This window comes from Myotis yumanensis, unplaced genomic scaffold (genome assembly GCF_028538775.1).
Source record: "Myotis yumanensis isolate MYYU_CA2020_CCGP unplaced genomic scaffold, mMyoYum1.0.hap1 SCAF_7, whole genome shotgun sequence".
Classification (NCBI taxonomy): Eukaryota; Metazoa; Chordata; class Mammalia; order Chiroptera; family Vespertilionidae; genus Myotis; species Myotis yumanensis.
This window is the reverse complement of record NW_027223758.1, coordinates 7,454,120-7,480,594: the sequence shown is the minus strand read 5'-3', so window position 1 is coordinate 7,480,594 and position 26,475 is coordinate 7,454,120. Positions and strand designations below refer to the sequence as shown.

Here is a 26,475-nt window from a genome sequence, read left to right as displayed (position 1 = left end):
GCCCCGGAAGTGCGGAGCCAACGGCCCGGCCCGCGGACCCACGCTGTTCTGGCGCCAGCGCCGCTCTCCGGGAGGGGACGTCTGTCTGTGAAACGGAAGCCTCTTGGCGTCTGTGTTGTCGCGTAGGAGATAAAGTCGGAGGAGGTGAACGAACCTCTCGGAGGTGCCAGTAAGTAAGATGGCGAGACGGGCGGGGCCGAGTGGACCGATCGACCGCGCAGCGCTCGGCGCGGCGGCCTTTTCGCGTGCGCAGTGAGTGTGCGCGCGGAGCGATCGATCGGGCCCCAGTCGTGCCTCCATTTTTGCAGAAGAGCGGGAGACCGGGAGCTGGACTCGCGGGTACCTGGGGCCCGGGATGTACGCAGAGCGGCTGGAGCGGTCGGGCGGGGGGTTCTAGGGGACCACGGGAAGGAGCGGAACGGGAGCATGTGAGCGGGGAGGAGTGCGCGCTGACTTGCCAGGCTGGGCCTTCTTCCACCTCTTCAAGGGCCTCGCTCCCTCCAACCCTAGTTCACCTCTCTGCCGGGTGGTAGCGGAGTGCACAGCGAGGGGCAGTCTCTGCCCTCCCGGTCCTTCTTCCAGCCCCGGGCACAACCGGTCCTGGTTGGGTTCTTCGGTCCTCGGGGTCCTCACCTGCAAATCGGGGTGGCGATTAGGCGCCCACTAGCCCCGCGAGCCCGCGCGCTAGCTGAGAACAGAGCTCGGCCTCTTTTCTTTTTCATCTCTGCATCCCATAATGCTCCTGGCATGAGCGAGGAGACGGGATGGAGTAGCGGTTAAGTTCTGGGCTCCGGTGTGCACAGTCCTGGCGGCCACTTTCATCTTGGACGAGTTCCTCAGCCACATGTTACTTTCAGTGGGTTTCCTAACCTCTTTGACTTAGTTTCGTCTTCTCTGTTGTGTTCTGGAGTTGTCTACGCAAGCATAGAGTTACATGCATTTGCTTCCACGTGTTCTTACTAAGTCCACTGAGTGAACTTATGCTGCCTTATAAAGTGTGCAGCCTGGTGTCTGGCGAGTGCTCAGTAGATGTCGGCTGCTGTTACTAACACCCGTCAGTACAGCGCATTAAGGACTGGGGCTCCGGGGCCCAGTAGCCTGGGTTAGAACCCAGGCTTTGCCATTTACAGGCTGTGTGATCCTGGGTGAGTTAGACCTCTTCAGGCTTCCGGTTGCCCGTCTCCTAAAGAGGATTAGGTGAGGATTTAGTGAGGTAATGCGCATCAGTTGCCTACCCGATTTGTGTGGAGTGTATAGCAAGTCTCACAACTAGTGCCTGGAGCACTTTGACATCTGTAAATCCACCTAAGTGTCCAATCCTTCAAGTTTTGCCTCCCTCCTTTTTGTTGTTGTTTTGACCATGTTATTTGCCAATATTTTATTACACAATTCACCTTTGACTTTTTCCAAAGCATTCGGCTTGATTAAGTTTTCATAGCACAATAGGTGTTTTGCCCTCATATCTTGATCTAAATATGTAATTTAACAACCTCAGTTGCTTCAAAACATGTATTAAGACTGAACATAACTGATATTAGTAAACATACACTCAGCTAGTGGAAACAGTAGTATCTGGACATATAACAGCTGAGGAACCTGATCTCAGGCAAACGAGTCATTGACCAAAGATAAGGCAGGTAGTAGAGCTGGGATTTGAGCCCTGCAAGTCAGATCCAATTTCTGTATTGCTTCTGTGATTTCCTGGTGCCTCTCTTCTTCACCATCCACCCTTTTTCTCTTTTTGCAGCTGGCAGAGAAATTGTTTTCCTCTTCTCCACGATGTACAGAACCAAAGTGGGCCTGAAGGACCGCCAGCAGCTTTACAAGTTGATCATTAGCCAGCTGCTCTATGATGGCTTCATCAGCATTGCTAATGGCCTCATCAATGAAATCAAGCCTCAGTCTGTTTGTGCACCCTCAGAGCAGCTCCTGCATCTCATCAAACTAGGTAGCTGTGAATGCAGTTCATTGATCCCTTGACAAGGTTTCAGATGTTCTCACCCATCAGAATTTTTCAAGATTATTTCCACTTCTTTAGTGTTAGTACATGTCAAGTACAGTTCTGGATACTGAAGGAAATAGCATAGTCCAGGTTATGAAGACTTCGAGCTGGTTCTAGCCTAGGATCTTTATGCAAATTATCTGGACCTTTCAGTCATCAGATTATTGACTCTTCAAGTCTCAGCTCACATTGTCATCCTAGACAGAGTCCTCACCTTTTCTAAAACAACCTCACTATTATCCCCATCTCCCCCCCCCCCCCCCACACACACACATACACAGGCTCTTAATCTAACACACAGTCCCATTTCCTTCCTAGCACAAGTACTGTCTGAAATTTTCTTAAGTGTTTTGGGTTGTTTCCCACACAACCTATTCCTCTCCCAACAACAAAAATGGCAAGCTCGTCAAAGATCAGGACCTTTTCTTGTTCAATAGTATGTGCTGGTGCTTGCCTGGGTCACAGAAAACACTCAGTGAAATATAGAATTATCAAACCTGTTTATGCCCTCTGACCTGGCAGTGCCAGTTGTGAGAATTTTTGTTTTAAGAAGTGAAACAACTTTATGCATGGAGAAGGGTCCAGAAGAATTTATACGGCCACGTTAACAGTAATCATCTCTGGGTGAAATAGGATCCTTTTTTATTTTTTGTTCATCTGCATTTTTAATTTTTCCTATGCTAATAAACATTGTTTATATGATGTGTTGAGTTTTTTAAATTTAAAACACATTCTTGATAAACTTCAGTTTATTTAAATAACATTCTTTCAAATGTTTCACTAGTGTTAATATATCTGACTTAATGAGCTTCAGAGTTTATATTAACAGATCTCAGCACTAATGATATAAGCTGGAGTAGGAAAAATGAACAATTTAACTACAGAACTGCTTTTTGTTTCTGTAATTGTAGTTACATAGAACATTTTGGAGGCAAAAATCAACAGAGGTGACTACTTACTGAAGCCTGGCCTTCTACAACCTATGTTCCCTTATAGTGTGGTCACTGCATGCACCCTGGTCAGTGTGCCTAGTTTCGTAAAGTATTGTCATGCACCTCCAAGAAGTAGTAAGTTGATATGGCAAACATCTTTCCCAGTTCAGATCCCAAACATTGTCTTGGCCTTATTTTTTAGGGAGAGAGAACCATTGATTTGTTGTTTCACTTATTTATGCGTTCATTGGTTGATGCTTGTATGTGCCCTGATGGGGGATTGAACCCGCAACCTTGGTATATTGGGCAACACTAACAAACTGAGCTACTCAGCCAGGGCCTGTCTTGGCCTTTAAAATAAAACTTTTCATGCCCTTAATTTTTATTCCTTTCAGGAATGGAAAACGATGATACTGCAGTTCAGTATGCAATTGGTCGTTCAGATACAGTTGCCCCAGGCACGGGCATTGACCTGGAGTTCGATGCAGATGTCCAGACCATGTCCCCAGAGGCTTCAGAGTATGAAACCTGCTATGTCACATCCCATAAAGGACCATGCCGAGTAGCTACCTATAGTAGAGATGGGCAGCTAATAGCTACTGGGTCTGCTGACGCCTCCATAAAGATACTTGACACAGAAAGAATGTTGGCCAAAAGTGCCATGCCAATAGAGGTAAAAATCCTGTAACACTGTTACTGTTTGCCTTTTGTTCCTTCATGGGAGAAAGGGAGAGTGGTTTAAACCAGCTTTACTGAGCATAGTAGCAGAGTGCACTGTGAGTTAGACAGATTTCACACTTTGCATATCTCCTTATCTTACTGGTCTAGGTTATGATGAATGAGACTGCACAACAGAATATGGAAAACCACCCAGTGATCCGGACTCTTTATGACCACGTGGACGAAGTCACATGTCTTGCTTTCCACCCAACGGAACAGATCCTTGCCTCTGGTTCAAGGGATTACACTCTTAAGTTATTTGATTATTCCAAACCTTCGGCAAAAAGAGCCTTCAAGTACATTCAGGTTAGGAATGTTTGAGAAGAGCTTTATGTTTTTTCTTAAATACAGTGAGCTGTTGTATGGATATTCTCTTTTTAGAAGTAGTCTCAGTGATCATACATGAAATGAGAGTACAGCAACAAGGATGTATGCCACAGGTGGCACATGGTTCACGTGTTGTCATGCACCCACATCCTCTGGCGGGTTGACACTGCTACGAGTCCAGTTCATGCAATAAGGATTCAGAGTCCATTTCACTCTAAAGGTTGAAGATCCATTTGGAAACAAACAGTTCATTAAAGTTACTTATGGTACTAAAAAGTTACTCAGTTAAAACTGTCGGGTATTTGCTGGAAGTCACATTTGGTACCTTAAAGTACTTTGTTCTTTCTCATACCTGATCCATTGTTTAATGGATTCTTTGCATCATCCAAATATTGTCCACATTTCCTCTGGAAATAATTGTCCCACACTTGTTCATTTAACATTCATGTCTCTGTCCTAACAGGAAGCTGAAATGTTACGCTCCATCTCTTTTCACCCTTCCGGAGACTTTATACTTGTGGGGACTCAGCATCCTACTCTTCGGCTCTATGATATCAACACATTTCAATGTTTTGTCTCTTGCAATCCTCAAGATCAACACACCGATGCCATATGTTCTGTTAATTACAACCCTAGTGCCAACATGTACGTAACTGGTAGCAAGGACGGCTGCATCAAGTTGTGGGATGGCGTCTCGAATCGGTGCATCACAACTTTCGAGAAGGCACACGACGGTGCTGAAGTTTGTTCTGCCATCTTTTCCAAAAATTCTAAATACATTCTTTCAAGTGGAAAAGACTCTATAGCTAAACTTTGGGAAATATCAACAGGACGAACGCTGGTCAGATTCACAGGTATGTGAGAAATTGATATCACTGAAAACTTATGTATCATTTTACAGTTCTGAGAACTCATTTTAGATAAGGGAAACCAAGGCTTAAACTGTGGTAGGGCCAAATCGTTTAGCTAACCCTACAGTTAGTAAGAGGCAGAGCTGAAAATAGAGCCCTAGTTTCTTACCTTTGCTTTTCTCAATACATAATAGCTTAACTAGATATGATTCCATGCAGGTAGCATTTGAGAACTGGTGGTCTGTTTGCAGGCTGACCGCCTGCCCTCTTCTCTGCAGTCCAGAGAAAAGCCTCCATAAGTGTACACATTAGGACAAGGAAGGCTGAGAGGGAAGATCTTGGCCCATTCCTAAGCGAGCAGAGGTAGCCCCCAAGGGAGACCACAAGTGTTCTGAATTGAACCTAGATAGAAAGTGGGTGCTTCAGACAGAAAAAAATTGTTCTTCTGCTTCTCATTAATTCATGTAGGCCTCTAATTGGTAACAGTTGTGGCTGTGAGCTCTGTGATGAGATTTAAATTTATCCTTTCACAGTAGTCTGTTCAAGTCTAGTTATTTATAGTGAGTGTTGTTAAAATATTGTGTCTCATTCTTCTGTTCCTGTAGAAGCAAAGGCTGTTGTGTGATAGAAAACCTCCAGTAAACTTCAGCTAGTTTCCTCCTCTGTGATATGCTTGTGTCATGTGCTGAAATTGCATGACTCTAACCTAAAAGCTCCCAAAACTGTTTTGAAAGGGGCTCTGCTATGGTGTTAAGATACTGTTGCAGAGAAAATTGAAGAGTTGGTGAGATCTTGACCACTAGGGAGCAGCATAGCCTACTGCAGTTTTAGTGCCTTAAAACCTGAGTTTGCTTCCTGCTGTCTTTCTGGCTTCTGGTATAGCAAGTGTTGGGAAAAGTCATTTTTTATTGTAGTTCTTGGTGACTTCATTGAGCACTTTTGTATGAAGCTTGTTTGAAAAATATTTGATTATTGCTATGAAAAGACTGTGTGTGCTGCAAAAGGGATGTATAAAAGTGATCAAGTAAAATGGGAAAACCGGCTGGCGTGGCTCAGTGGTTGAGTGTCAACCTATGAACCAGGAGGTCACGGTTCGATTCCCGGTCAGGGCACATGCCCAGGTTGGGGGCTCAATCCTCAGTAAGGGCATGCAGGAGGCAGCTGATCCATGATTCTCTGTCATTATTGATGTTTCTGTCTCTCCCTCTCCCTTCCTCTCTGAAATCAATCTTAAAAATCTTAAAAAATGGAAAAACCTCCTCCCTCTTGAGAAGATACACCAGACTGCTGACAAGAATTTATTATATTTGGGTTTTTTTTAATGAATGTTTGAAATGTTTTATCGTTGGTTTTGGGGGGCAGTTGGGAGTTGATTTTAAATAAGGTTGTACTGAATTTATATGCAAATTTCAGTTTTCCTAATTCACAGGTTAAGACCCTTTGTGTCAGCAAATTTAGATGTTTCCAGTTTTAGTGTTTAGTTAGAATTATCTATAATAATAAAAGAGTAATATGCTAATTAGACCGGATGTCCTTCCAGATGACCTTCTGGACAAAGCCAGGCCTGCAAGGGAAGCCTCAGTCCCAGGTGCCAGAGGGAAGCCGGTGCCAGCAGCTGGGGGAAGGAAGGCCTACTCTTGCATGAATTTCATGCATTGGGCCTCTAGTCTTAAAATAATGAAGGAAAAGAGAAAAGTACCAATTAAACGTTAGAAGTTTTGATGTTAAAAGTTAATTGAAAACACTGTCAACAAAATTAAGGAAGAGACAGGGGCACGGGGGCTTTGTCTGATTACGGGCCTCTGAACTGAGAAGCGGTGTTGTTTGAGAAGCCAGCAGCTTGGGGTTCTGTGGTATCGGCCCCCTCGGCCAAAGTTGGGGGGGTGGGGCGCTGAGCGCGTGGGGTTGAGGCGGGGGTCCTGGTCTTTGGCTTCTCAACTCAGTCCTGATTCAACAGCGAACATGTCTCGGCCTGTCAGAAATAGGAAGGTTGTTGATTATTCAGTTTCAGGACTCTGATGACGCTGATGAAGATTACGGAAGAGATTTGGGTCCTCCAGCTAAGAAAATTCTATCATCTCCACGAGAAGCTAAAAATAAAAGGCGATCTGGAAAGAATTCACAGGAAGATAGTGAAGACTCAGAAGAAAAAGATGTGAAGACTGAGAAGGATGATTCTCTCTCAGCAGAGGACAGTGAGGATGAAAAGGAAGATCATAAAAATGTGCACCAGCAACGGCAGGCAGCCTCTAAAACAGCTTCTAAACAGAGAGAGATGCTCCTGGCAGATGTGGGCAGTGGAGAAGAACCAGAAGAGGATGAGGCACCACAGTTCCAAGAGAAAGATTCCGGCAGCGACGAAGATTTTCTAGTGGAAGACAATGATGATAGTGACTGTGGCAGTTCAAAAAAGAAAAACAAAAAGATGGTTAAGAAGTCCAAACCTGAGAGAGAAGAAAAGAAAATGCCCAAACCCAGGCTAAAGGCTACAGTGATGCCAAGTCCTGTGAAAGGCAAAGGGAAAGTGGGTCGCCCCACAGCTTCAAAGGTATCAAAGGAAAACACTCCTTCTCCCAAAGAAGACGAGGAGCCTGAAAGCCCTCCGGAGAAGAAAGCCTCTGCCAGCCCTCCACCCAGGAAGTCTGGGGATGAAGGGTCCGAAGATGAAGCCCAATCTGGGGAGGATTAAAAGTGATGGTGGTTTCAGAGAGGTTTTATTTAAAAAAAGAAAAGGGGGGGGGGGTGGAAGAAGGAAAAAAGGGGGACAAAAAAAGAAAACTACATAAGATAGAACATGGTTTTGGCTATGGCTTTGACTCATGGGCTTTCAGTGCTTTTTTCCCTTTTGTTGAAAATAACTTTCTCTTTTTTTAAATTTTTTTTTAAGAAAATCTTTGTATGTTTAACTTACCTTTTTGTCTATTGGTTTTTTCTTTTCTACCACCCTCTTCTCCCTTCCTTTTTCAATGAAAGCCATGTCAAATTATCACTGGATTGACTGCTTCATCTTTTTATTTTTAAAGGATGGTATACCACAGTTGTAAAGCAATAAGATTTGAGATGAACACTATGGAGATGTTGCTTTTTGCTAAACAGTAGCAAGTTGAACAGTAATCAAAAAACAAGGATTTTAGTTAAAAATGATTGCTTCTTTCTCTACTTGGATTTTTAAAAAATCAATTGTCATCTAATACAAGTTTATTTTTTTGTTGGGGTCCAACCCCAACGGGTCCAGGGATCCCCAAAGGTGTGGACGGAGTCGGCGAAGAATGAATGACATGGAAACTGGTTTCAGTTCATCAGCATAGCGAGGTTCTCCCTCCAGGCACAAATGAAGATGTTCACCCAGCATTGTCTGGAGTGGTGGAAAGTTAGAGGCAGCATGAATGTCCACCAGAAGCCCGAGTAAATTGTGTAGGAACAGTTGTTGAACAGGTTCTCCCTCATTTGATCCCCACAGCAGTGTTGGGGTGCTGCTGTAATAATCCCCATGAAACAAGAGAATTAAGATGGGGTGAAGTAATTTGTTCAAGGTCACATCGCTAACAAGTGGTGACTCCAGCTCAGACACCAAAGTCTGTATTGTTATTCATTACCCTATGTTCCCTTTTTATATGGTCTCCACTACTGACTGTGGAATAAAAACAGCATATGATATATGCTCTGACTTATGTAATTTCAAATGAGTACAACACAGATATGTGGGAAGGATAATCATCAAAATATTGACTATGGGTGTAAAATTATCAGGCAGTTTTTATGTTTTATACTTTATATAGTAGTTTAAACAAAATATATTTTTTTCCATGGTCATAAAACAGTATAATGCTTTCTTTTGGAGAGTAGATGTTCCTACATCCCAGTAATTCTGGTCCTAGGAATTTAATTCTAAGGAAGTAATGTGTTCTGAACAAAGAACGTTTATCACCACGTTGCTTACCATTGGATACAGACTAAATGCCTAGCAGGAAAAGAACTAAGTAATGATGTTTCTAAACGATGAAATAGGAACATTTGCAGACAGTAAAAATGATGGAAAACGTACCCAACAGAAAGTTGGTTTAAACTATGATAGAAAAGACATATATGATGTGGCACCAGTTTTGTATTGTTTTTTAAAAGGTTTTTATACCTCTAAGTGCATCACAGTTAACAGTTGCCTAAGGGATTGGGCCCAGAAGTGGTTCTCTTTTTCATACTTTAGAGTTCCCAAAATTGCACAATAGATGTGTAATACTTTAGCAATTTTAAAATGCTCTATGGGATTAATAGCCAAAGTAGAACAGTCAGAGTGAGGGTCTAAGGTGTGAACTTGTAAAGCTACCTGGCCCTTAACCTCTCGGTCTGTGCGCAGGTGCTGGCTTGAGCGGGCGGCAGGTGCACCGGACACAGGCTGTCTTCAACCATACAGAGGACTACGTGCTGCTGCCAGACGAGAGGACCATCAGCCTGTGCTGCTGGGACTCACGCACAGCTGAGCGCCGAAACCTGCTGTCCCTGGGCCACAACAACATCGTGCGCTGCATCGTGCACTCGCCCACCAACCCCGGCTTCATGACCTGCAGCGATGACTTCAGGGCCAGGTTCTGGTACCGGAGGTCAACTACAGACTAGAGCCCCCCGCCTTAAATAGGGTTCTTTTCTAGAGGACCCTGCCCCTCCCTCCCATGTGTCCCATCACCAGCCTCAGTAGAAAGTCGTGGTACCATCTTTGGCAGTCGGGCTGCCACCTCTGCATCCTTCTTGGATTTTGTACAGAAGGGTCCTTTTTTACCTTGATGTGGAATCATGGTGGAAAAAGTGGGAAACGCAGACCCCTGCTCTGCCCTCACTGATTATTACAGTGTGATTTTCATCGGTTTTGTAAATACAGGACTTGCCATTTCTCTGAACTTGATCTTTTGAAGAAGGGTAGAGTATTAAAGTGCTTTCCAGATCTCGTGTGGATCTGTCCTGAGGAATTCTCATTGGGCTCTTTTGTCATCTTCTGTGCCTGTTCCACATCCTCTCTGTGTTTTCCTTTCCAAATGCATTTTGACCGATGAGTAGGCATACCTTGAGAATCGAGTTTCGTGCCCTATTAAACCACTTTAGAGAATCAGTTCTCTGAAAGGACATCCTAATAATAAAGCTCAGACCTGCAACTTTACTGTTACACATTTTCACTTCAATAACATCAACGGCCAGTTTTCCTGAAGATTACAGGAGCATCTTTCATCAGACCTCCCACATTACCTTTCGTACCTGCAGTGCTCGTCTTCAGTAAATGCACTTCCCATCAAATGGCATCATTTGATGGGAAGCATAGATTTGGAGATTATATCCCATCTAATCGGAATTAGGTGGTCCCACCACTGCCCTCAGGTGTTGCTTGTCTTCATGAATGGCTAATATTGATTGGCTTTGTTCTTATGTAACTTTAAATCTTATTTTTCAGCCTGAACCTTAACTACTCATCCTGGACACACAAGGCAACTGTGTTCTCAGAAGATATTTGCAATTAACTGACTGATACAAGTTTTCTTTTTCTTGAAATTTTTTTAGAAGGTGACAATATTTCTTTGTGTTGGGTCAAAGAACCCCAACTCCCCTCACTAAGATATCTTTGGTTTATATTTATCCCCAAATACATATACCTCATGATCTGGGTGGGAGCACCTAAAAATATAACCTGGGAATATTAGGTAAAAAGTATGAAATAGAGTAATGTAATTTTCTTTTGTTACAGGAATTTTAAAATCTGATGATGATTGCATAAAAATTCTGCTTTAGTCATCATCCTTAAGGATCATTTTAATTCTTTATAAAATGATTTTAAGCATTCTTAACGAGTTAAATCACAGCTTTTGTTCAGGTTTACAAAGACCTATATTTTGTGCTGCATAGTGAGTAAACTTATTTTATGTCCTGATTCCCTGGTATTTGAACTAGGACATCAAAGGGTGCTGCTTTTGTAAGATTAAAAGAAACCAGTTGACTAGAAACAAAGATAACCAGTTCTACCAAAAAAATTACCAAACATGGCTTCCCACTTCTTTTTCTGGCTTTTCTTTTTCTTCCAAACTGTGGAACTAAAGGAGAGGTTGGCGTTTCCGCATTGTTCTGCTCTGGCACACGCCCTGGGATGCCCACTCTACACTCTGCATGTAAGTCCCGCTGGATCCTTTAACTGTTCATTAGTTAAGATACTAATACCTACTTTTTCCAGTTTTTGGAATAGTCTCAGCAATGGGATCTGTAGTTTCAGGACTTCTGTTTACAAGATCAAGATACTTTTGTGTGTTTCCAAAATGAACGTTCTAACATAGGGTTTTGTGGTTTTGTTATTTTTTCTTTAAAAAATTACCTTAATGTTTTGAACTGGTATAAATGCCATGAGTATTTCATGAACTTGGTATCTGCACATAATTAATTGTACCACACCACCCTGGCATTCAAATGGTGAATAATACCCAGTCAGGATAAAAATTTAAAACTATGTTATTTTTTAAAGATATGTGATTTCTAAAATAAACATTTTGTATATAATGATAATTTAAAGCTAGTTCATTGTTTTGGAGCTTGCTTGCTTTCAATGTTTTTATAATTATGACTTAACTGTTACTTTTCACACTTTAGTGCTTTGTTCTGGAAGTCAGGTTTTTGTAGTTTAATCACCTTTAGCTGTGTATCTTTGCTCTTCTACTCTATGAATTTAAAAACTTGGGTATAGTTCCATTTATTCAGAAAAACCTGCCTTTTGCCTTAAGCATTGGTTTCCCTTGTTGGGGGGAGGGGGGGCGGTGACGTGCTAGGTAGGAGGGTAGCCTGGGGAGGGAGGGGAGATAGACAGGAAGGCAGCCTTTCCTCTTCAAGACCTCAGCTTCCTTTTCTGTGATGAAAGAGCTTCATCAGAACCATCCTCAGCGTGCACTTGAGTCAGGGAAGCTTCTTTTATAAACACATCTTCAATTATTCTATATAATAAAAGGGTAATATGCAAATCGACCAAACAGCGGAACAACCAGTTGCTATGACACACACTGACCATCAGGGGGCAGATGCTCAATGCAGGAGCTGCCCCCGGTGGTCAGTGCACTCCTACAGGGGGAGCGCCACTCAACCAGAAGCCGGGCAAGTGCAGCGGCAGTGGCAGGAGCCTCTCCCACCTCTGAGGCAGCACTAAGGAGCAGCAAGCAGGCGGGCGGTAAGGAGCAAGGGCTCCTGGACTATGAGAGTGATGTCTGACTCCTGGCTTAGGCAGTCAGACATCCCTCTGGCAGGAAGTGGGCCTAAGCCAGCAGGCGGACATCCCCCAAGCGGTCCTGGACTGTGAGAGGGCGCAGGCTGGGCTTAGGGACTCCCGCCAACCCACCCCCCGCTCAAGTGCATGAATTTTTGTGCACCGGGCCTCTAGTTATATAAAAGGCTAACATGCAAAGTGTCCCCTTGGGAATTCGATGGGGAGAACGGGAGTTTGATCGCTCACTCACTGACATGCACTGACCACCGGGGGCAGCCCGGAACACAGTGGGAGACCAGCAGTGGGTGGTGGTGGTGGGGTGCTGAGGGAGCGAGGGAAGGAGGGAGGCGGGGAACCTGATCAGCCCTGATAGCTGGCCAGGCCTAGGGACCCTACCGATGCATGAATCTCGTGCACCAGGCCTCTAGTCATGACATAAACAGATGGGGAGAGGGAAGGCATGTACTTTGAGGGGGAGACTTATGTCCCTGAAAATATGGCAGACAGACGCTCTGAGAACTTTTTTGGAACAAACCTGGACAGAGTTTATTTTTAAGCTATAAATAGATAGCTGAGCTAGCAAGAAAATAAGGGATTCCTGGGGCAAAAACAACCAGAATGCATAAATCCAGGAGGTTAACAGGACAGCTATCTGTCAGTTACACCAAGGACATGTATTAATCCCTCCTAGCCTAATTTCTGAGCTCTGAGTTTTCACAGGGTGGGAACTTTGATCAAGACCCAGAAAGAAAGCCCAGAACCCAAAAGGTGCCCCCCTCAGCAAAAGGGAGAACTTGACAAAAACCCTGCCTGGGAGAAGGAGGGTCCCTCTGAGACTGCACGTGCCTAGGTTTGCAGGGAGGGGTGAGGAGTTGGCACAGGGCAGGGTCTTCTTGGAGAATCATGTCCACAAGCTGTTGGTCCAAAAAGGCTGGAACAATTCACACGACCTGTGTGACTGGGAGAAACACAAGCCAGGAATTTTAGGCAACCCTAGTTGACAGTGGCCTCAGGTACCCGACAGAAGCCAGCACAGATTCTCTGGAAGAACACATTGAACCCCAGGCCTCAAGCCTCCCAATAAAGCTCTAAGACTCACGAGGCCACAATCCATGAACAGTTGGAGAAACGGCACTGTGATTAGAATCAGTAGAAACTAGAAACCAGTCAGACTTGGGAAGACTGATTATCAGATGCACAAGAGAGGAGTATGTTTGAAGAACCACAACAAGGAATCAAGAGGGGACCAAGGATCAAGAGACTTCAGAAGTGACCAAGCAGGTTGGAACAACCCAAACAGCTGTTAGGAAACATTTCGTTCCTGTAGCTTTCACACTTCATACTTTCGCCCTGTTTCTGCAGCTTTTATCCTTTGCCTCTTGCTCCTTGGCCAGTGCCTGTCCTGCAGCCCCTTTCCCTGCGCCCTCAGGCGAAGCTGCCCCTCCCCCTCCCTCCACCGGCAGGACTGCTTGCCTCTGGCAACACTTTCTGTCCTGCTTTTCCTCATTCCCCACTGACGTTCAGCCTTTCCCCCAGTCCCATGACCACTGCACACCCACAGCAATCCCTTTGCTTTTTGTTCCAAGTCTTGCTCTGATTCCTTTTCCCTCTCAACCTTGGAATCAAAATTCAGGCTAGTACAGTGAGTTACCACTAGTAATTATGGTAGCTATGGGGTCTCAGCCATCCTGTTTCATCCCTACACTAAGGGAGGTAGGGGAATTTGTTGGCAGCTTATGCAATTCTACTTTGACCAAAAGAACCATTTTTTATTTACCTTCACAAGGTTCAAATCTGCCAGCTAATCAGATGGTTTCAAAGCAATGCAGTCTGGCGTTTCCTACCACGTCTTTAATGCTGGTGTCCGCTGTATTTTAATAAGCAGTATTGAGCCCAGCTGGTGTGGCTCAGTGGTTGATCTATGAACCAGGAGGTCATGGTTTGATTCCCAAGTCAGAGCACATTCCCAAGTTGTAGGCTCGATCCCCAGTAGGAGGCGTGAAGGAGGCAGCTAATCAATGATTCTCATCATTGATGTTTCTATCCTCCCTCTCTGACATCAATAAAAATTTTAAAAAGTAATAAGCAGGTATCGAGTGCCCAGTGTCTCACGGCCACTGCTCCAGGGGCTTGAAAGTTGCAGGTCCACATGAGAGCAGTGGGAAGCATTTAAAAGCAAGTTCTGTAAATAAAAGCAGTCTTCCTGCACATTTGCTGAGCTATGGAAGTGATCAGATTCACTAGGTTCAGAAAAGAAAAATTAATCCCAAATCCTGTTCTCAGTGGCAAATTTGTCAAGAGGGGAAATAATTACCTCATTGGAGTCTCACCTACTTGGTTCTCTTGAACTCGAGCTGTTTCAGCCTTGAGTTAGCAGGATATTGCGAGAGCCGGCCAACTTCCTAGAATGATCAGCTCTCGCAATATTTGAACACACACAGACTCACTTGCCTTAACAAGTAAATACGAGTGGATTACAGCAAAATGTGTAAGGCCTTTCATTCTGAAAAATGCCAGGGACCAAATATCCAGTTGAGACGTCAAGCCCCTCTCGTTCACAAACTACTGCATAGTTTCTGTGCAGGGGTTAGTTTAATTTCAGGGCCAAATCCTATTATTTTGTGTCTTGGTTTTGCTTTTTGGTCAAGGTGGTTTTTCCTAAGAAAAGGCATGCAAATTGGAGCATTCTGATCTGTTTGGTGAACTTGGGTCAGCTCTTCAGTTTGGGGAAGAGCTAGTATCAGGAATTTGCTAAGGTGATGGGGACCATGAGAACTTGCATGGGTTGAAGTGGACCTTTTTCTTTCCCCGGAGCCTTGGGTTCAGATTTTATCTCTGTCACTTTACCGTGTGGTCTTGAGCACATTTGTCTATCCTTTTATACTTTTTCCAAATATATACAAAAGTTCTATAATACAATAGAAGCAGTGGTTGCCAGGGGCTGGGGGAGAGGAGAATGAGGAGTGACTGCTAAGGGGTATGAGGTTTCTTTTGGGGGTGATGTTCTGAAATTGGATAGTGGTGATGGTTGCACAACTCTGTGAATATACTAAAAAAAAAAATACTGAATTGTACTCTCTTAAAAGGTGAATTTGTGGTATGTGAATTATATCTTAATAAAGCAGTTATTTTAATTGAATGTCAACAGTATAGAACAATGAATCCCCATATACCCATCACTCAGACTCCCCAATTTTCAGCTCATTGCCAATCTTGTTTTACCTATACCTCTATTCACTTCTCCTTTCTTGAATTATTTTGAAGCCAATTTCAGAAATACTTTCTCTATAAGTATTTCAGTATCTATCTTAGAGATAAGCCTTTTTAAGCACAATTTCTAGCATCATTACACCTTAAAATAGTAACATCAGTTACCTAATATCACATATCTAGTACCAGTGTTCAAATTTCCTTATCAATGATTTGTTTCGAATTAGAATCCAAATAAGGCCCATAGATTGCGAGTTGATGTGTCTTTTAAGTCTCTTAATCTTCAGATTCCACCTCTGTCTTTTTTCCTTCTTTGCAGTTTATTTATTAAAGAAACCAGTTTGGGTATTTTTGGCCAAATCTCTATCTCCCGCTCTCTCCCCAAGTGTGAGGAATGTGTGACTTTTGTTTTAGAAAATAGTGAGTTGTAGATAAGGGACATTTGGACTGAGCCCTTCCATTCTGGAATTTTCCCCCATATATGCAGGGAAGCATCAAGTGTAGGATTCATGGATTCCCACCAGAAACCTGAACCTCCACTGGCTGGAGGGCTCAGCTGCATCTTCCCCCTCAACACTGCCTGTGCCCCCCTCCCCACCCCCACCCCAGCCCCTGACAGAGCCAGAAGAAGGAGGCCGAAGAAGACGCACCAACATTTAATCCAAAACATCGGCTGTTTCGGGTGCCCTTGCCCTGCAAGTGTCACCAGCCACACACATTGCAGTATGATATTCTGCTATTCTAATGCTCTTATCTGTAAGACTAGTAGGATCAAAGAACTTCCGCTAGTCCCCACTGTCATAACCTCAGCCTTTATGACTCACTGCTCTTTCAGATGAGTCTGCTTGTTTTCCTTAAATGGAACTTGCTAATTCCATCATTTTCCCCAGTTTGCATGTTAATGGTGTCCCAACCAGGCACAAGCTCTGCCTCTGAACCGACCTGCCCGCCTGGCTTCTCACATTGCCTCCCTCCTGCAGCCTTTCCGAAATGACCCCCCTTCTCCCATCTCTGCCCTCTCCACCCACCTCCGCTTCAGCCTGCCCATCTCCCTTCATTCTGTAGGGTCACTGTTCCTTCCTTGTTGTCAGCTCCCGTCAGCAACACATCAGTTACTTGGTCCAGGAAGTGAACTTTCAACAACGATAACAATTTAAAATATGGATTGTCTCCGCCAGAAGTCGGTCCGCTATTTTCGTGGCAGCTCCTTCCGGGTGCTCAGACTTGTGGGGACTGCATACTGGGCAAGCAGCCCACAAGCCAGTGAGTATCATCACCGGAAGGGAGCAGAGAGGCGGCTCGTTGGAGGTGGAAGGGTGGGTTGGTGGGACTTAACAGACAATATAATTCTATTGCTATGGGCTCAGCATAGCCAGGTGCAGTCAGCACCCAGGAAAGGTGACCATCCAGTGTTGGGTGCAAAGACCAGGAGGTGGGCATGGGGTCAGGGCAGGGAGAAGCGTGGTCCCGAGTGGGGAGAGCCGCGGAGACAAGGTCCTTTAGGGCCGTCCCCGGACTTGTTTTCTCCTGGCCGTCACAGGACAGTGTTAGGGGCAGGGAGGGGGAACACGGACCGCTCTCAGAAGGTTGGGCCCGTGTCCTCTAATCCGAGAAAAGAGCTTGGTCTGCTTGGTGTGGGCTGATCCACAGTGTTCGAGGGATGAGCATTCTATGCGCTCACACTCTGAGCTTTTCAAAGTAGGAACTTCCACCTACAAAGCAGAAGAGTGTTGGTGGGTTTTTTCTTTTGTGGTTTCACACAGCAAATGTATGACAATCTCTATTTATAAGCGAAGTGAGCCGTTCAGGCACTGAGGACCGAGTGTGGCCAGGATTTCTGGTCCCCCCTCCTTCACCCTTTCATCTTTCTCTTCGCCTGCTTTCCAGAAAGGGGGCTACTGGAAGAGTCTGCTTGACAATTTCCCGTGCTGTCAGCTCCACAGAATTCCATTTCTGAGAACCTGCTCAGAGCATGCAGTGACATTGCGTAACCCGCCTCCGGAGCGGGCAGTATTAGCCGTGGCGCTCAGAGCGACTGTTTCACCCAACATGAGAGGAGCGAGCGGCATGGATGGGGCGCCCAAGGTGAGTGATGGGGCCCTTCTGAACGGGCAGGGGGCAAACAACCGGCAGCGACCAGTTTTTGTTCTGAGTTTAATGTGTACCAGTAACATGTAAGTTTGAGATGGGAAGGTTTCATGTCAGTTTAAGTGTAGAAAGTACTTCAAGCTCCTTACCAGTTTGACTCGGATGAAAATTACGTACTTTCTAGCAGAAACCAGCTTCTGGGGTTGGTAACACAGTCTATCCCTTTGTGTCCGTTCACCTTCTAACAAACTTCTTGAGCGAGTGAGACCTCAGCTCACCCCGACCTCTCCTTTCTCGGGACCCTGAGCACACTCAGTGTCACTCCCAAGTGTCCTGAGGATCCTGCGCTCCTGCCCCACACCTGGGCAGTCACCGTGGGTGCTCCCCCTGCTACCTTCACGTTAACTTTGGTATTGATGTGTGTGAGCGGAGCTCCAGGCTGGGACTTGAATCAAAAAAGAGTCACTATTTAGGGAGTAGAAATGACTACAAAAAAAATAAGCTTGCTCAGATACAAGGAAAGTGAAGCTCAAGGGTTACTTTGCTACACCTTTAAAAAATATAAGTAGAACAAGAAAATAAGGAAATGGAACATTAAGTGGGGAGTCTTCTTATATGAATTAAGTATATGTTACTTATTATTCTAATAACTAGGTGTCATTAGTGGAATGTATAGTTGAGTAATGCATGACATCCTCTTTTATGTAGGTCATGTGTAAATATCTTAGCTAGAATATTGTACACAACTATTTTCTTTGAAAAATTTTAAGCCCTAACCAGTTTGGCTCAGTGGATAGAGCGTCGGCCTGCGGACTGAAAGGTCCCAGGTTTGATTCCAGACAAGGGCATGTACCTTGGTTGCGGGCACATCCTCAGTGGGAGGTGTGCAGGAGGCAGCTGATTGATGTTTCTCTCTCATCGATGTTTCTAACTCTCTATCCCTCTCCCTTCCTCTCTGTAAAATATCAATAAACTATATGAGAAAAAGAAAATATTTTAATCATGGGGAAAATAATAATTTATATTATTATTATTTATATTATTAATAATTCATATTATTATTATAATCTCATATCCTTGACTGAGATTCACTGATTCCAGCATTTATTTTATTTTATATTATTAATAATTTATATTATTATAATCTCATCTCCTTGACTGAGATTCACCGATTCCAGCATTTATTTTATACTAGAGGCCCAGTGCATGAAATTCGTGCACGGGTAGTGTCCCTAGTGTCTGCTGGCTGCTGGCCGGGGCCTTCCTTCATTCCGTGCCACCCCCTGATGGTCAGTGCACATCATAGCAAGCGAGTGATTGAACTTCCGGTTGGTCAAACTCCCAAGGGGACACTTTGCATGTTAGGCTTTTATATATATAGATGTTTAGATACTGGCACACAGTTATTGTCAACCATTTGAAAACAAGTTGCACCTATAATGACACTTCCCCACATCCGCTAAAAACAAGGACAGTCTCCTACACAACTCCAATATCAGTGTCACATCCAAGACAAATTACCATCGAATTAATAATGCCATCCTAACACTCAGCCCACATTCACATTTTCCAAAAAATACCCTTTCTGGCTTTTTTGACTGTTATTTGTTTGTGTGTGTGTTTTTCCAAGACCACATGCTGTGTTGTTTGTCAGCTCTCTGTCATCCTTAATCAAGAATAACCCACTGCTTTTTATTTTTTTCATAACATCAATTTTTTTTACTATCCCAGATGTTTTATGATTTAGATTTCTTATGTGCCACCTATTCTGCCTAGCTAATCTCTATAACACGTTGTAATTTGTAATTAACATGTATGTGTGCATATAACTTATATTTGATGCTCCCAGCATCGCCATAAAGCCCTATTATGAATATTATAGAGATAATAATAACTGTCACTTTCTGGCTGTCCATCCCCCAGGCCTGCTGCATGTTCCATTACATCCTCGCATCTTCAGGAAGCAGAGGTGTTATTCTTAACCCCATTTTACAGATGAGGAAAGTAGGGTTCATTGACTTGCCAAGGCCACACGCTAGTGAGTGGAATGCCAGGAGTCAGACCCAGGCAGACTGAACCCAGAACTCGGCTCTTAACCAGCTCACTCTCTCCCGACCCTCAGACCAGCAGCTGGCAAACTTTTCCTAATGACCCAGATGGTATTTTATGCTTTGTGGGCCACCTACAATCTCTGTTGCATTTTCTCCTTTGTTTTCACAACAAACACTTTAAAAATATAAACTCATTCTTCACTCTCAGATCAGTCTTCCAGATTTGATTGACAGGTCATAGTGGCCAACCCATGTCTTTCTTAGATGCATAACGTCTCAGCCCATGCCGGCTACTCCACCCAATGGTGGAGTCTTGATCCTAGTCCAGGGACACACTCAGGGAACAGTTTCCTGGGTGCACCTATACAACTGTCAAAGCACAGAGAAGATAATATATCTCTAAAGGCTTTTCACAGACATGAGCAGTTACTGAAAAGGGTTGAGCTTCTTGCCTTTTGCAATGAAAGTGCATGTTAGAGTTGCATTCATGTTAACCATTGATCCATTTCGTTAGTTTTCCTTTTTAATATGTTTTTTTTTATTAATTTAGAGAGAGGAAGGGAGAGGGAGAGATAGAAACATCAATGATGAGAGAGAATCATTGATCAGCTGCCTCCTGCACATTGATTTGCCAATCCCCCTACTGGGGATCGAGCCCACAACCCAAGCATATGCCCTGACCAGGAATCGAACTGTGACCTTTTGGTTTATGGGTCGATTCTCAATCACTGAGCCACACCGCCCAGGCCACCTGATTAATTTTAATGCCTGACTTGTTCAGTTGTTGTTTATATGGTAATGCAGTACTTAAAAGGGCTGTCCTATGGAAGTGATGCCTTGGGCTTTACAGCAACCCTCACTTGCATCCTGGGGCAGCCAGATGGCCCTTCTGATCCTGACTGGGCTGCGTGCACCAGATGGTGGCAACGACTGCCGTTTCAGCTGTTCCCTGATGTTGCTGTTGCCAACCAACAGTTCCACGTCGGCAGAGCTTTCACCTTAGTGTGGAGCAGATTTGTAGAATTGACTTTAATTATATTTTCCCCTAGTTGTATTATAAAAAACAAGGGGAAAATGGAAGAGTAGACATGATGTTAGTGACAGGAAACGCCGGCCTCAACGGTATGGTTGCAACTAAGATAGGCATCATTACACGTGGCCAGGGGGTAAATCTCACCTGTCGCTCACAGGCTTGTTGGACTGTAGCTGATGGCTTCCCTGTTCAACGCCAATGCAGAAATGCTACAAAATTAGGTCTAAAACACAAGGTGAATGAGTGACTTTATTGTATGTTAGTCCTTGTTTTGGATTTTTGGTCATTGGAAAAGTGACTTATTTTTGTCTGAGTGTGTGTGTGTGTGTGTGTGTGTGTGTGTCCACACACACACCCCATTAGAGGCAATCTTGATCTTTATGCACAGACATCTTATCTCACTGGGGCAAATGTCCAGGACTAGAAGGACGATTACTGAGGTGCTTCATCTGTGAGGAGGAGCCCTGTCAGGCTCCCCTTGACCTATAGCAGCTCCGAGATGGTAAGCAAAACATTTTAAAGTCAGTCTTTGTCCAAGAAGGGTCCGTGGGACCGTGCACAGAAAACTAACTCACCCTGGCCCACAAGGCCCTGCATGGAGTGCTCCTCTCTCGCCCGCCGTCTTGTCTTCACTCATCAGGATCTGAATTTGTCTCCCTTCTGGAAGGTCAGCTCCATGAGGGACGCTGGGCTTTCCTGGTCAGTGCTGAATCTCAGTGCCTAGAGCAGTGTCTGCACATAGTAGGTACTCAGTAAGCACCTTGCGTTGGGTTGTGTGTGAATAAATGGGAGGTTATAGGACAGTGATGGCGAACCTATGACACGCGTGTCAGGTGACACGCAAACTCATTTTTTTGGTTGATTTTTCTTTATTAAATGGCATTTAAATATATAAAATAAATATCAAAAATATAAGTCTTTGTTTTACTATGGTTGCAAATATCAAAAAATTTCTATATGTGACATGGCACCAGAGTTAAGTTAGGGTTTTTCAAAATGCTGATACGCCGAGCTCAAAAGGTTCGCCATCACTGTTACCGGAAGTACAGATGGAGCCCCTTCTGACACAGCCCGTCCAGAGGCGGGAACTTCCTAGTTATTAGTCGTCATCCATGACTCTCAGCCCTCTGACCCTACCTGGCCCCAGCCTGAACTTCCACGGAGCCTAGATTTCTGAGAAAAGGCCCCTTCCTTCCCCCATGGTCAGATGTGGCCTTGGATTTGAGCTTTTGCAATTGAAGTCAAGGTCATGAGGACCTATGGCTTCATCCCTTCATCCACTTCCCAAGGCAGAATATCCCAGGCATAATACCCAGCTAGAAAACACAACTCGCTGTCCGTTATAACCATCACTCACACATAGTTATTGGGCTTGGAGGTTTGGGTGACCAACACAGAGCAGACATTCAGTGGGGACATATAAAGTCAATGAAAGACTAAATGGGCACAATGATTTCAGGTGGTGAGAAACGCCTTAAAGAAAATAAAACAAGGTGATCTGATAAAGTAATGGACAGAAAAGGGCTTCTCTGGAGACCTGAGTGATGGGAAAGGAGCAAGTAGAGGGAACAGCAAATGCAAAGGCCTCAGGCAGGAGCGGATTCAGCAGAGTAGAGTATCCATAACAAGGTCAGTGTCGTTCGAGCAGAGTACAAGGGGGAGAGAATGGCCAGAAATGAGGTCTCGAGCAAGCAGAGTCAGCCTTGTAAGAACTCAGAAGTGCATTCTAATTGCAAAGGAAGCCACCGGTCTATTTAAAGCAGGAGATGACATGATCTGATTTGTGTTTGTGAGCGCTTACTCAGGCTGCTATGCAACCAGAGGGCTGTGGGCGGGGAAGAGCAGAAGCAGGACGGGGATCAGGAGGCGTGCAGGTGCCTTCCTTGTCCATTGTGGGTGGTCCCAGGCTGTGTTCAATGGACACGGAGAAGAACCCTTTGCTCTCTCTTTTGAAAAAAAATAAAACGTTTGGTGTTTGAGCTGGTCAGGAGATGCGAGCAGAAACAATAGTAAAGGAAGGTGTAAATAGCATGTATTTAACAACGTGTGCTAGCCACCTTTTTATTTTATTTTTTAGAAACTGTTCCCCTTCCTGCCCACCCCGCCCCCACCACCACCTACCTTATTTCTGTTTCTGTTAAGACAATATGCCTTTCATTCCTTCCGCAGATAGTGAGGGCCTACCCCGTGCCAGGCACTGTTCTTCTTTTTCTTTTCTAAGATATTTTTTATTGATTTCAGAGAGGAAGGGAAAGGAAGAGAGAGAAATATCAATGATTAGAGAGCATCATTGATCAGCTGCCTCCTACACGCCCCACACTGGGGGTCGAGCCTGCAACCCGGGCATGTGCCCTTCACTGAAATCAAACCTGGGACCCTTCAGTCCACAGGCTGATGTTCTATCCACTGAGCCAAACCAGCTAGGGCCCAGGCACCGTTCTTAATGCCACAGAGGACAAAGGAGTCTCACCCTCTCAGCACTTAATAACTTGTCATGAGAGTTAGTAAAGTGTCCCTTACAGCCCATTATTCTTCCCCCCATAATAACCTTTATTCTCTTAACACTGTATATACTCGAGAGCTCACTCTTTAAAAAAAAAAAAAAAAAGCTAAAAGAGCACCATCCCACCCCAAGAGTTAAGTCTGCTGCAAACTCTTCAAAGGAACGTCGCCCCCAGGATCATGGAAACAGGGAAGTGACCACAGAAACGTAGCTGGTCATTTTGGAACTGTGATGACTAAGGGTGGAAATGACCGCGGCCTGGAGAGGAAATAACTGCGGAGGAAAGTGGGAGGCTGCGAACAGAGGGCGCCACCAGTGAGATTCTAGGCTCCAGCCCGAGGTGCAGAAAGGGGAAGCGAACATTTTAGGAACCATTTCCAAATGCATTGCTCATGAGCCGCTTGTTGGCTGGATGGAAGAGGCTGTTGGTACACACGGTCAGAGTACGGTGTCCTCCGGTCCTGGGGCCTCTGCCTGGAGGCTCGCAGGCCCTTAGCCCTCCCCTCCTCCGCGCAGCCCACAGGGACCCTGAGGAGTTCCTCACAGCGGAGCCCACGGCTCATCCGCAGCTCCCTCCTCCAGCTGTATGTTAGCCAACATCACTGAGCTCCTCTCTTTACTGTTGCTGCTCCTGAGAGTCGAGAGCAGCTTTTGTTTAACTACTGGCCAAGGATATGTCTTCCGAAGGAAAGGAAGCAGTGGCCCCTCTCTCTTGGTCATATTAGAAAGGAAGATGTGCCTTGTGCAATGTTCTCTCAGGTCAGAATTTAAACTCGCCTGGAAGGGCGCAGAAGTCTGTTACTAGCAGAGTATGTCTAGCTGCTTCTCTACTGCACCCTGTTCCCAAAGCGAGGGCTCAGCGACTGGAGGCGGCAGGGCCAGTTGGCTCACAGGTGCTCTCTAACCTCCTGCTGCGTCCAGGTGAGGCACCACTGACAAGACAAATTAGCCCAGTGAGCTGGAATAAATTCATGCCAACAGAATGGAGCTTAATACCAGTGTGGCCCCTCGCTTGCCCGGTGCCCCTAAAAATGACCCCGGGGGAGAGAGGATTCTGTATGCAAGCTGGGCCTTCATTCCTCTCTCTGCAATTCCTGAAGTGGCTTCAGATTCCTCCTACCCAATCAGATGGAAAAATCACACCTGACGGGGACACGCAGGGTGACTTTGGGTGCGGTACCCGGACAGGTAGAACAGTTGTTAAGGTTAGTTATGTATTTTACTACTTAAAAATCCTCACCTGAGGATGTGCTTCTCTATTGATTCTAGAGAGAGAGGAAGGGAAAGGGAGGGAGAGACCGAAACATGGAGGTGAGAGACATCTATGTTGCCTCTCGCACGTGCCCCAATGGGGGATCGAACCTGAAACCTGGGTATGTGTCCTGACTGGGAATCAAACCCACAACCCTTCGGTGCATGGGACGACATTCCAACCCACTGAGCCACCCGGCCAGATGGTCAGTTATGTATTCTCATTCCCATTAGAAAAAGCCAGAACAACTCAGCAGACCTGCAGTTTCATACAGAACACTGCTTCGGGGGCATGTGTTGTTTTTATTAGCTTAATTTAATATTTTAAGTTTAAAAAATGTACAGATGGCACATGGGTGTAGTTAAAGATGCATGAAGTTGAAAAAACACAGTCTTAGCCATGGCCAATTAGGCTCAGTGGATAGAGCGTCACAGCCTACAGACTGAAGGGTCCCGATTCCATTGCGGTCAAGGGTATATACCTCGGCTGCAGGCTTGATCCCTGGCCGTGGCCAGAGCATGTGTGGGAGGCAACCAATTGATGTGTCTCTCTCACATGTACGTTTCTCTTTCTCTGTCTCTTCCCCTCCTTCTACTCTCTCTAAAAATCAATGGAGACATATCCTCGGCTCAGTGAGGATTTACACCAAAAAAACAGTGTTAGACAAAGCTTTCTCCTAGGTGGCATTGGTATAATTGTTTACGACCAATCCAGTAACACACAGCACTTTCTATTGTCTCCATGCCTTTCCTCTCCTTTCCCTTCAAAAAAAGAGAGAAGGAGGGAAAGGAAATGAGGGAGGAGAAGGGCCTACCTGAGACTTTCTTTAATCCCTCTGATGGCTTTCGAGAATGGAGAGACGAGAGTAAGAAGGGAAACATAGAATGTCGGCAGCTGCAGCTGGATGGTACCCTGGACGCTGCCTCACTTTCAGAGGAGGAAACGGTTACTCGCCCTCCTCCCTCCATGAGTTTCTCACAAGCAAAGACCGAATCCTCAACCACTGGCCTCGCTCTCCTGCAGCACTGCCTGCACCTCCTCTTTCCAACCAAGTATCTTAAACAGCGACCCAGGCACTCGACTGTGGCTGCGAGGAGTGGACCTGGGGGAGGCGGTGGTGGGGAGACACTCTGGGATCCAGGGCACTGCTGGCTGCAGAAGACGGTTTAGTAGAACATGGGCCACCATGGGCCACATCCAGAAACCTCAATCAAGGCCCGGGCCATCTCTCCTGTGGCGTCACCTCAGTCCTGAGCTTAGATCAAGCCCCTGGCTCACCCCGTCGCCCCAGCGCACATTGTCAGACACGCAGTGGGGTTAGCAAGCGACCATGGAATCTCTGAGGCCCTGACGGCGCATTTCCTCAAGCTCCCCACGAACCGGAGGAGGGTGTTCATTCCAACAAGATGATCTGGTCAAGACCCAAACCTGCTGGAAAACCGCAGTGTTGAGGCATCAGGGAAGAACACGGCTCATTGCCAGTGGGTGGCTTGGGAATTTTTCTGGCCATAGCCTCTTCCTCAAAGTTTTGCGAGTGGGCAGCGCTTTCTGTGGCTGCGGAAGTCCCTCAATGCGGGGCCTTTCACCGGAACCACCAGCACGAATCCAGGAGGGGTCCCCGTGCAAAGTGAGGGTGGAGAAATCAGTTAAGTGTTGTGCTTGTTCTCGGAATCCAGGGTCACCTGTAGAGGTGTTCACATTTTTCTTTTTCTCTCGGATCGCATCTCATTTCCAAGTTCTCCAGGTTTATTCACTTCTTTGTCCCCAGTGCCTGTAGACAAATTTGCCTCAGTGGCCATTTGTACCCGGATGGAGGGGAGGCGTGGGGGCGGTCGGAAACGTCCAGGGAGTGTGTTATGAACCGACCCCATCCCTCCCTGTGGCCGCTGGCTTCTGCCCAGATGCCCGTAAGGACAGCTGCAGAGAATCGCACTTGAGCACAAGTGTTTTAGCCCTGGGCCTCCCAGCATTCCCGCACAGCTGCCACAGGAGGTGCCCCTGCCAGAGTGACTCCGCCGGAGTTTCCCAGGTCATGGAGCAATCACCTTTACGAATAATTTCTTTAAAGGATGAAGGTGAATGTGAGTATCTGAGTTTCTCTCCTCTGGCATCCACTTCCTGCTTGGGACTCTGAGTTAGCGGTGGGAAGAAGCCCATTATTTGGTATTTCTTGATTTTTCCCCTTAAGTTTATGGAAGTAGTAGGTTAAGATGTTTCAAAATTATTTCACACCAGTGGCAATAATTGAAAGTTGTTAATGTTCCAGGTTCTGAAATGAAAAAGA

General features: G+C 45.3%; 2 protein-coding genes across 7 annotated transcripts in view; both read left to right on the top strand.

The window, feature by feature from the left end:
* The first annotated feature begins 66 nt into the window (after window positions 1-66).
* On the top strand, window positions 67-9,981 carry CSTF1 (cleavage stimulation factor subunit 1). Of its 5 annotated transcripts, none has more exons than XM_070419725.1 (6): window positions 67-169; window positions 1,748-1,948; window positions 3,330-3,607; window positions 3,763-3,960; window positions 4,445-4,835; window positions 9,187-9,981. In XM_070419725.1, the coding sequence occupies exons 2-6, from the start codon at window positions 1,780-1,782 to the stop codon at window positions 9,444-9,446; spliced, it is 1,296 nt and encodes a 431-aa protein (XP_070275826.1). In that variant the 5' UTR covers window positions 67-169; window positions 1,748-1,779; the 3' UTR covers window positions 9,447-9,981. The 5 variants fall into 5 exon arrangements, with proteins under 5 accessions (XP_070275826.1, XP_070275824.1, XP_070275829.1 ...); XM_070419723.1 differs by lacking the exon at window positions 67-169 and adding an exon at window positions 258-339; XM_070419728.1 differs by lacking the exons at window positions 67-169; window positions 9,187-9,981 and adding exons at window positions 258-339; window positions 6,838-6,923.
* Window positions 9,982-17,269: 7,288 nt separating this feature from the next.
* CASS4 (Cas scaffold protein family member 4) overlaps window positions 17,270-26,475 on the top strand; it is a 31,492-nt gene continuing 22,286 nt past the window's right edge. For both annotated transcript variants that reach the window (XM_070421383.1, XM_070421381.1), the window contains exon 1: window positions 17,270-17,349. In XM_070421383.1, the coding sequence (XP_070277484.1) occupies window positions 17,314-17,349 (36 nt within the window). In that variant the 5' untranslated portion in view covers window positions 17,270-17,313. The remainder of the gene's footprint in view (window positions 17,350-26,475) is intronic.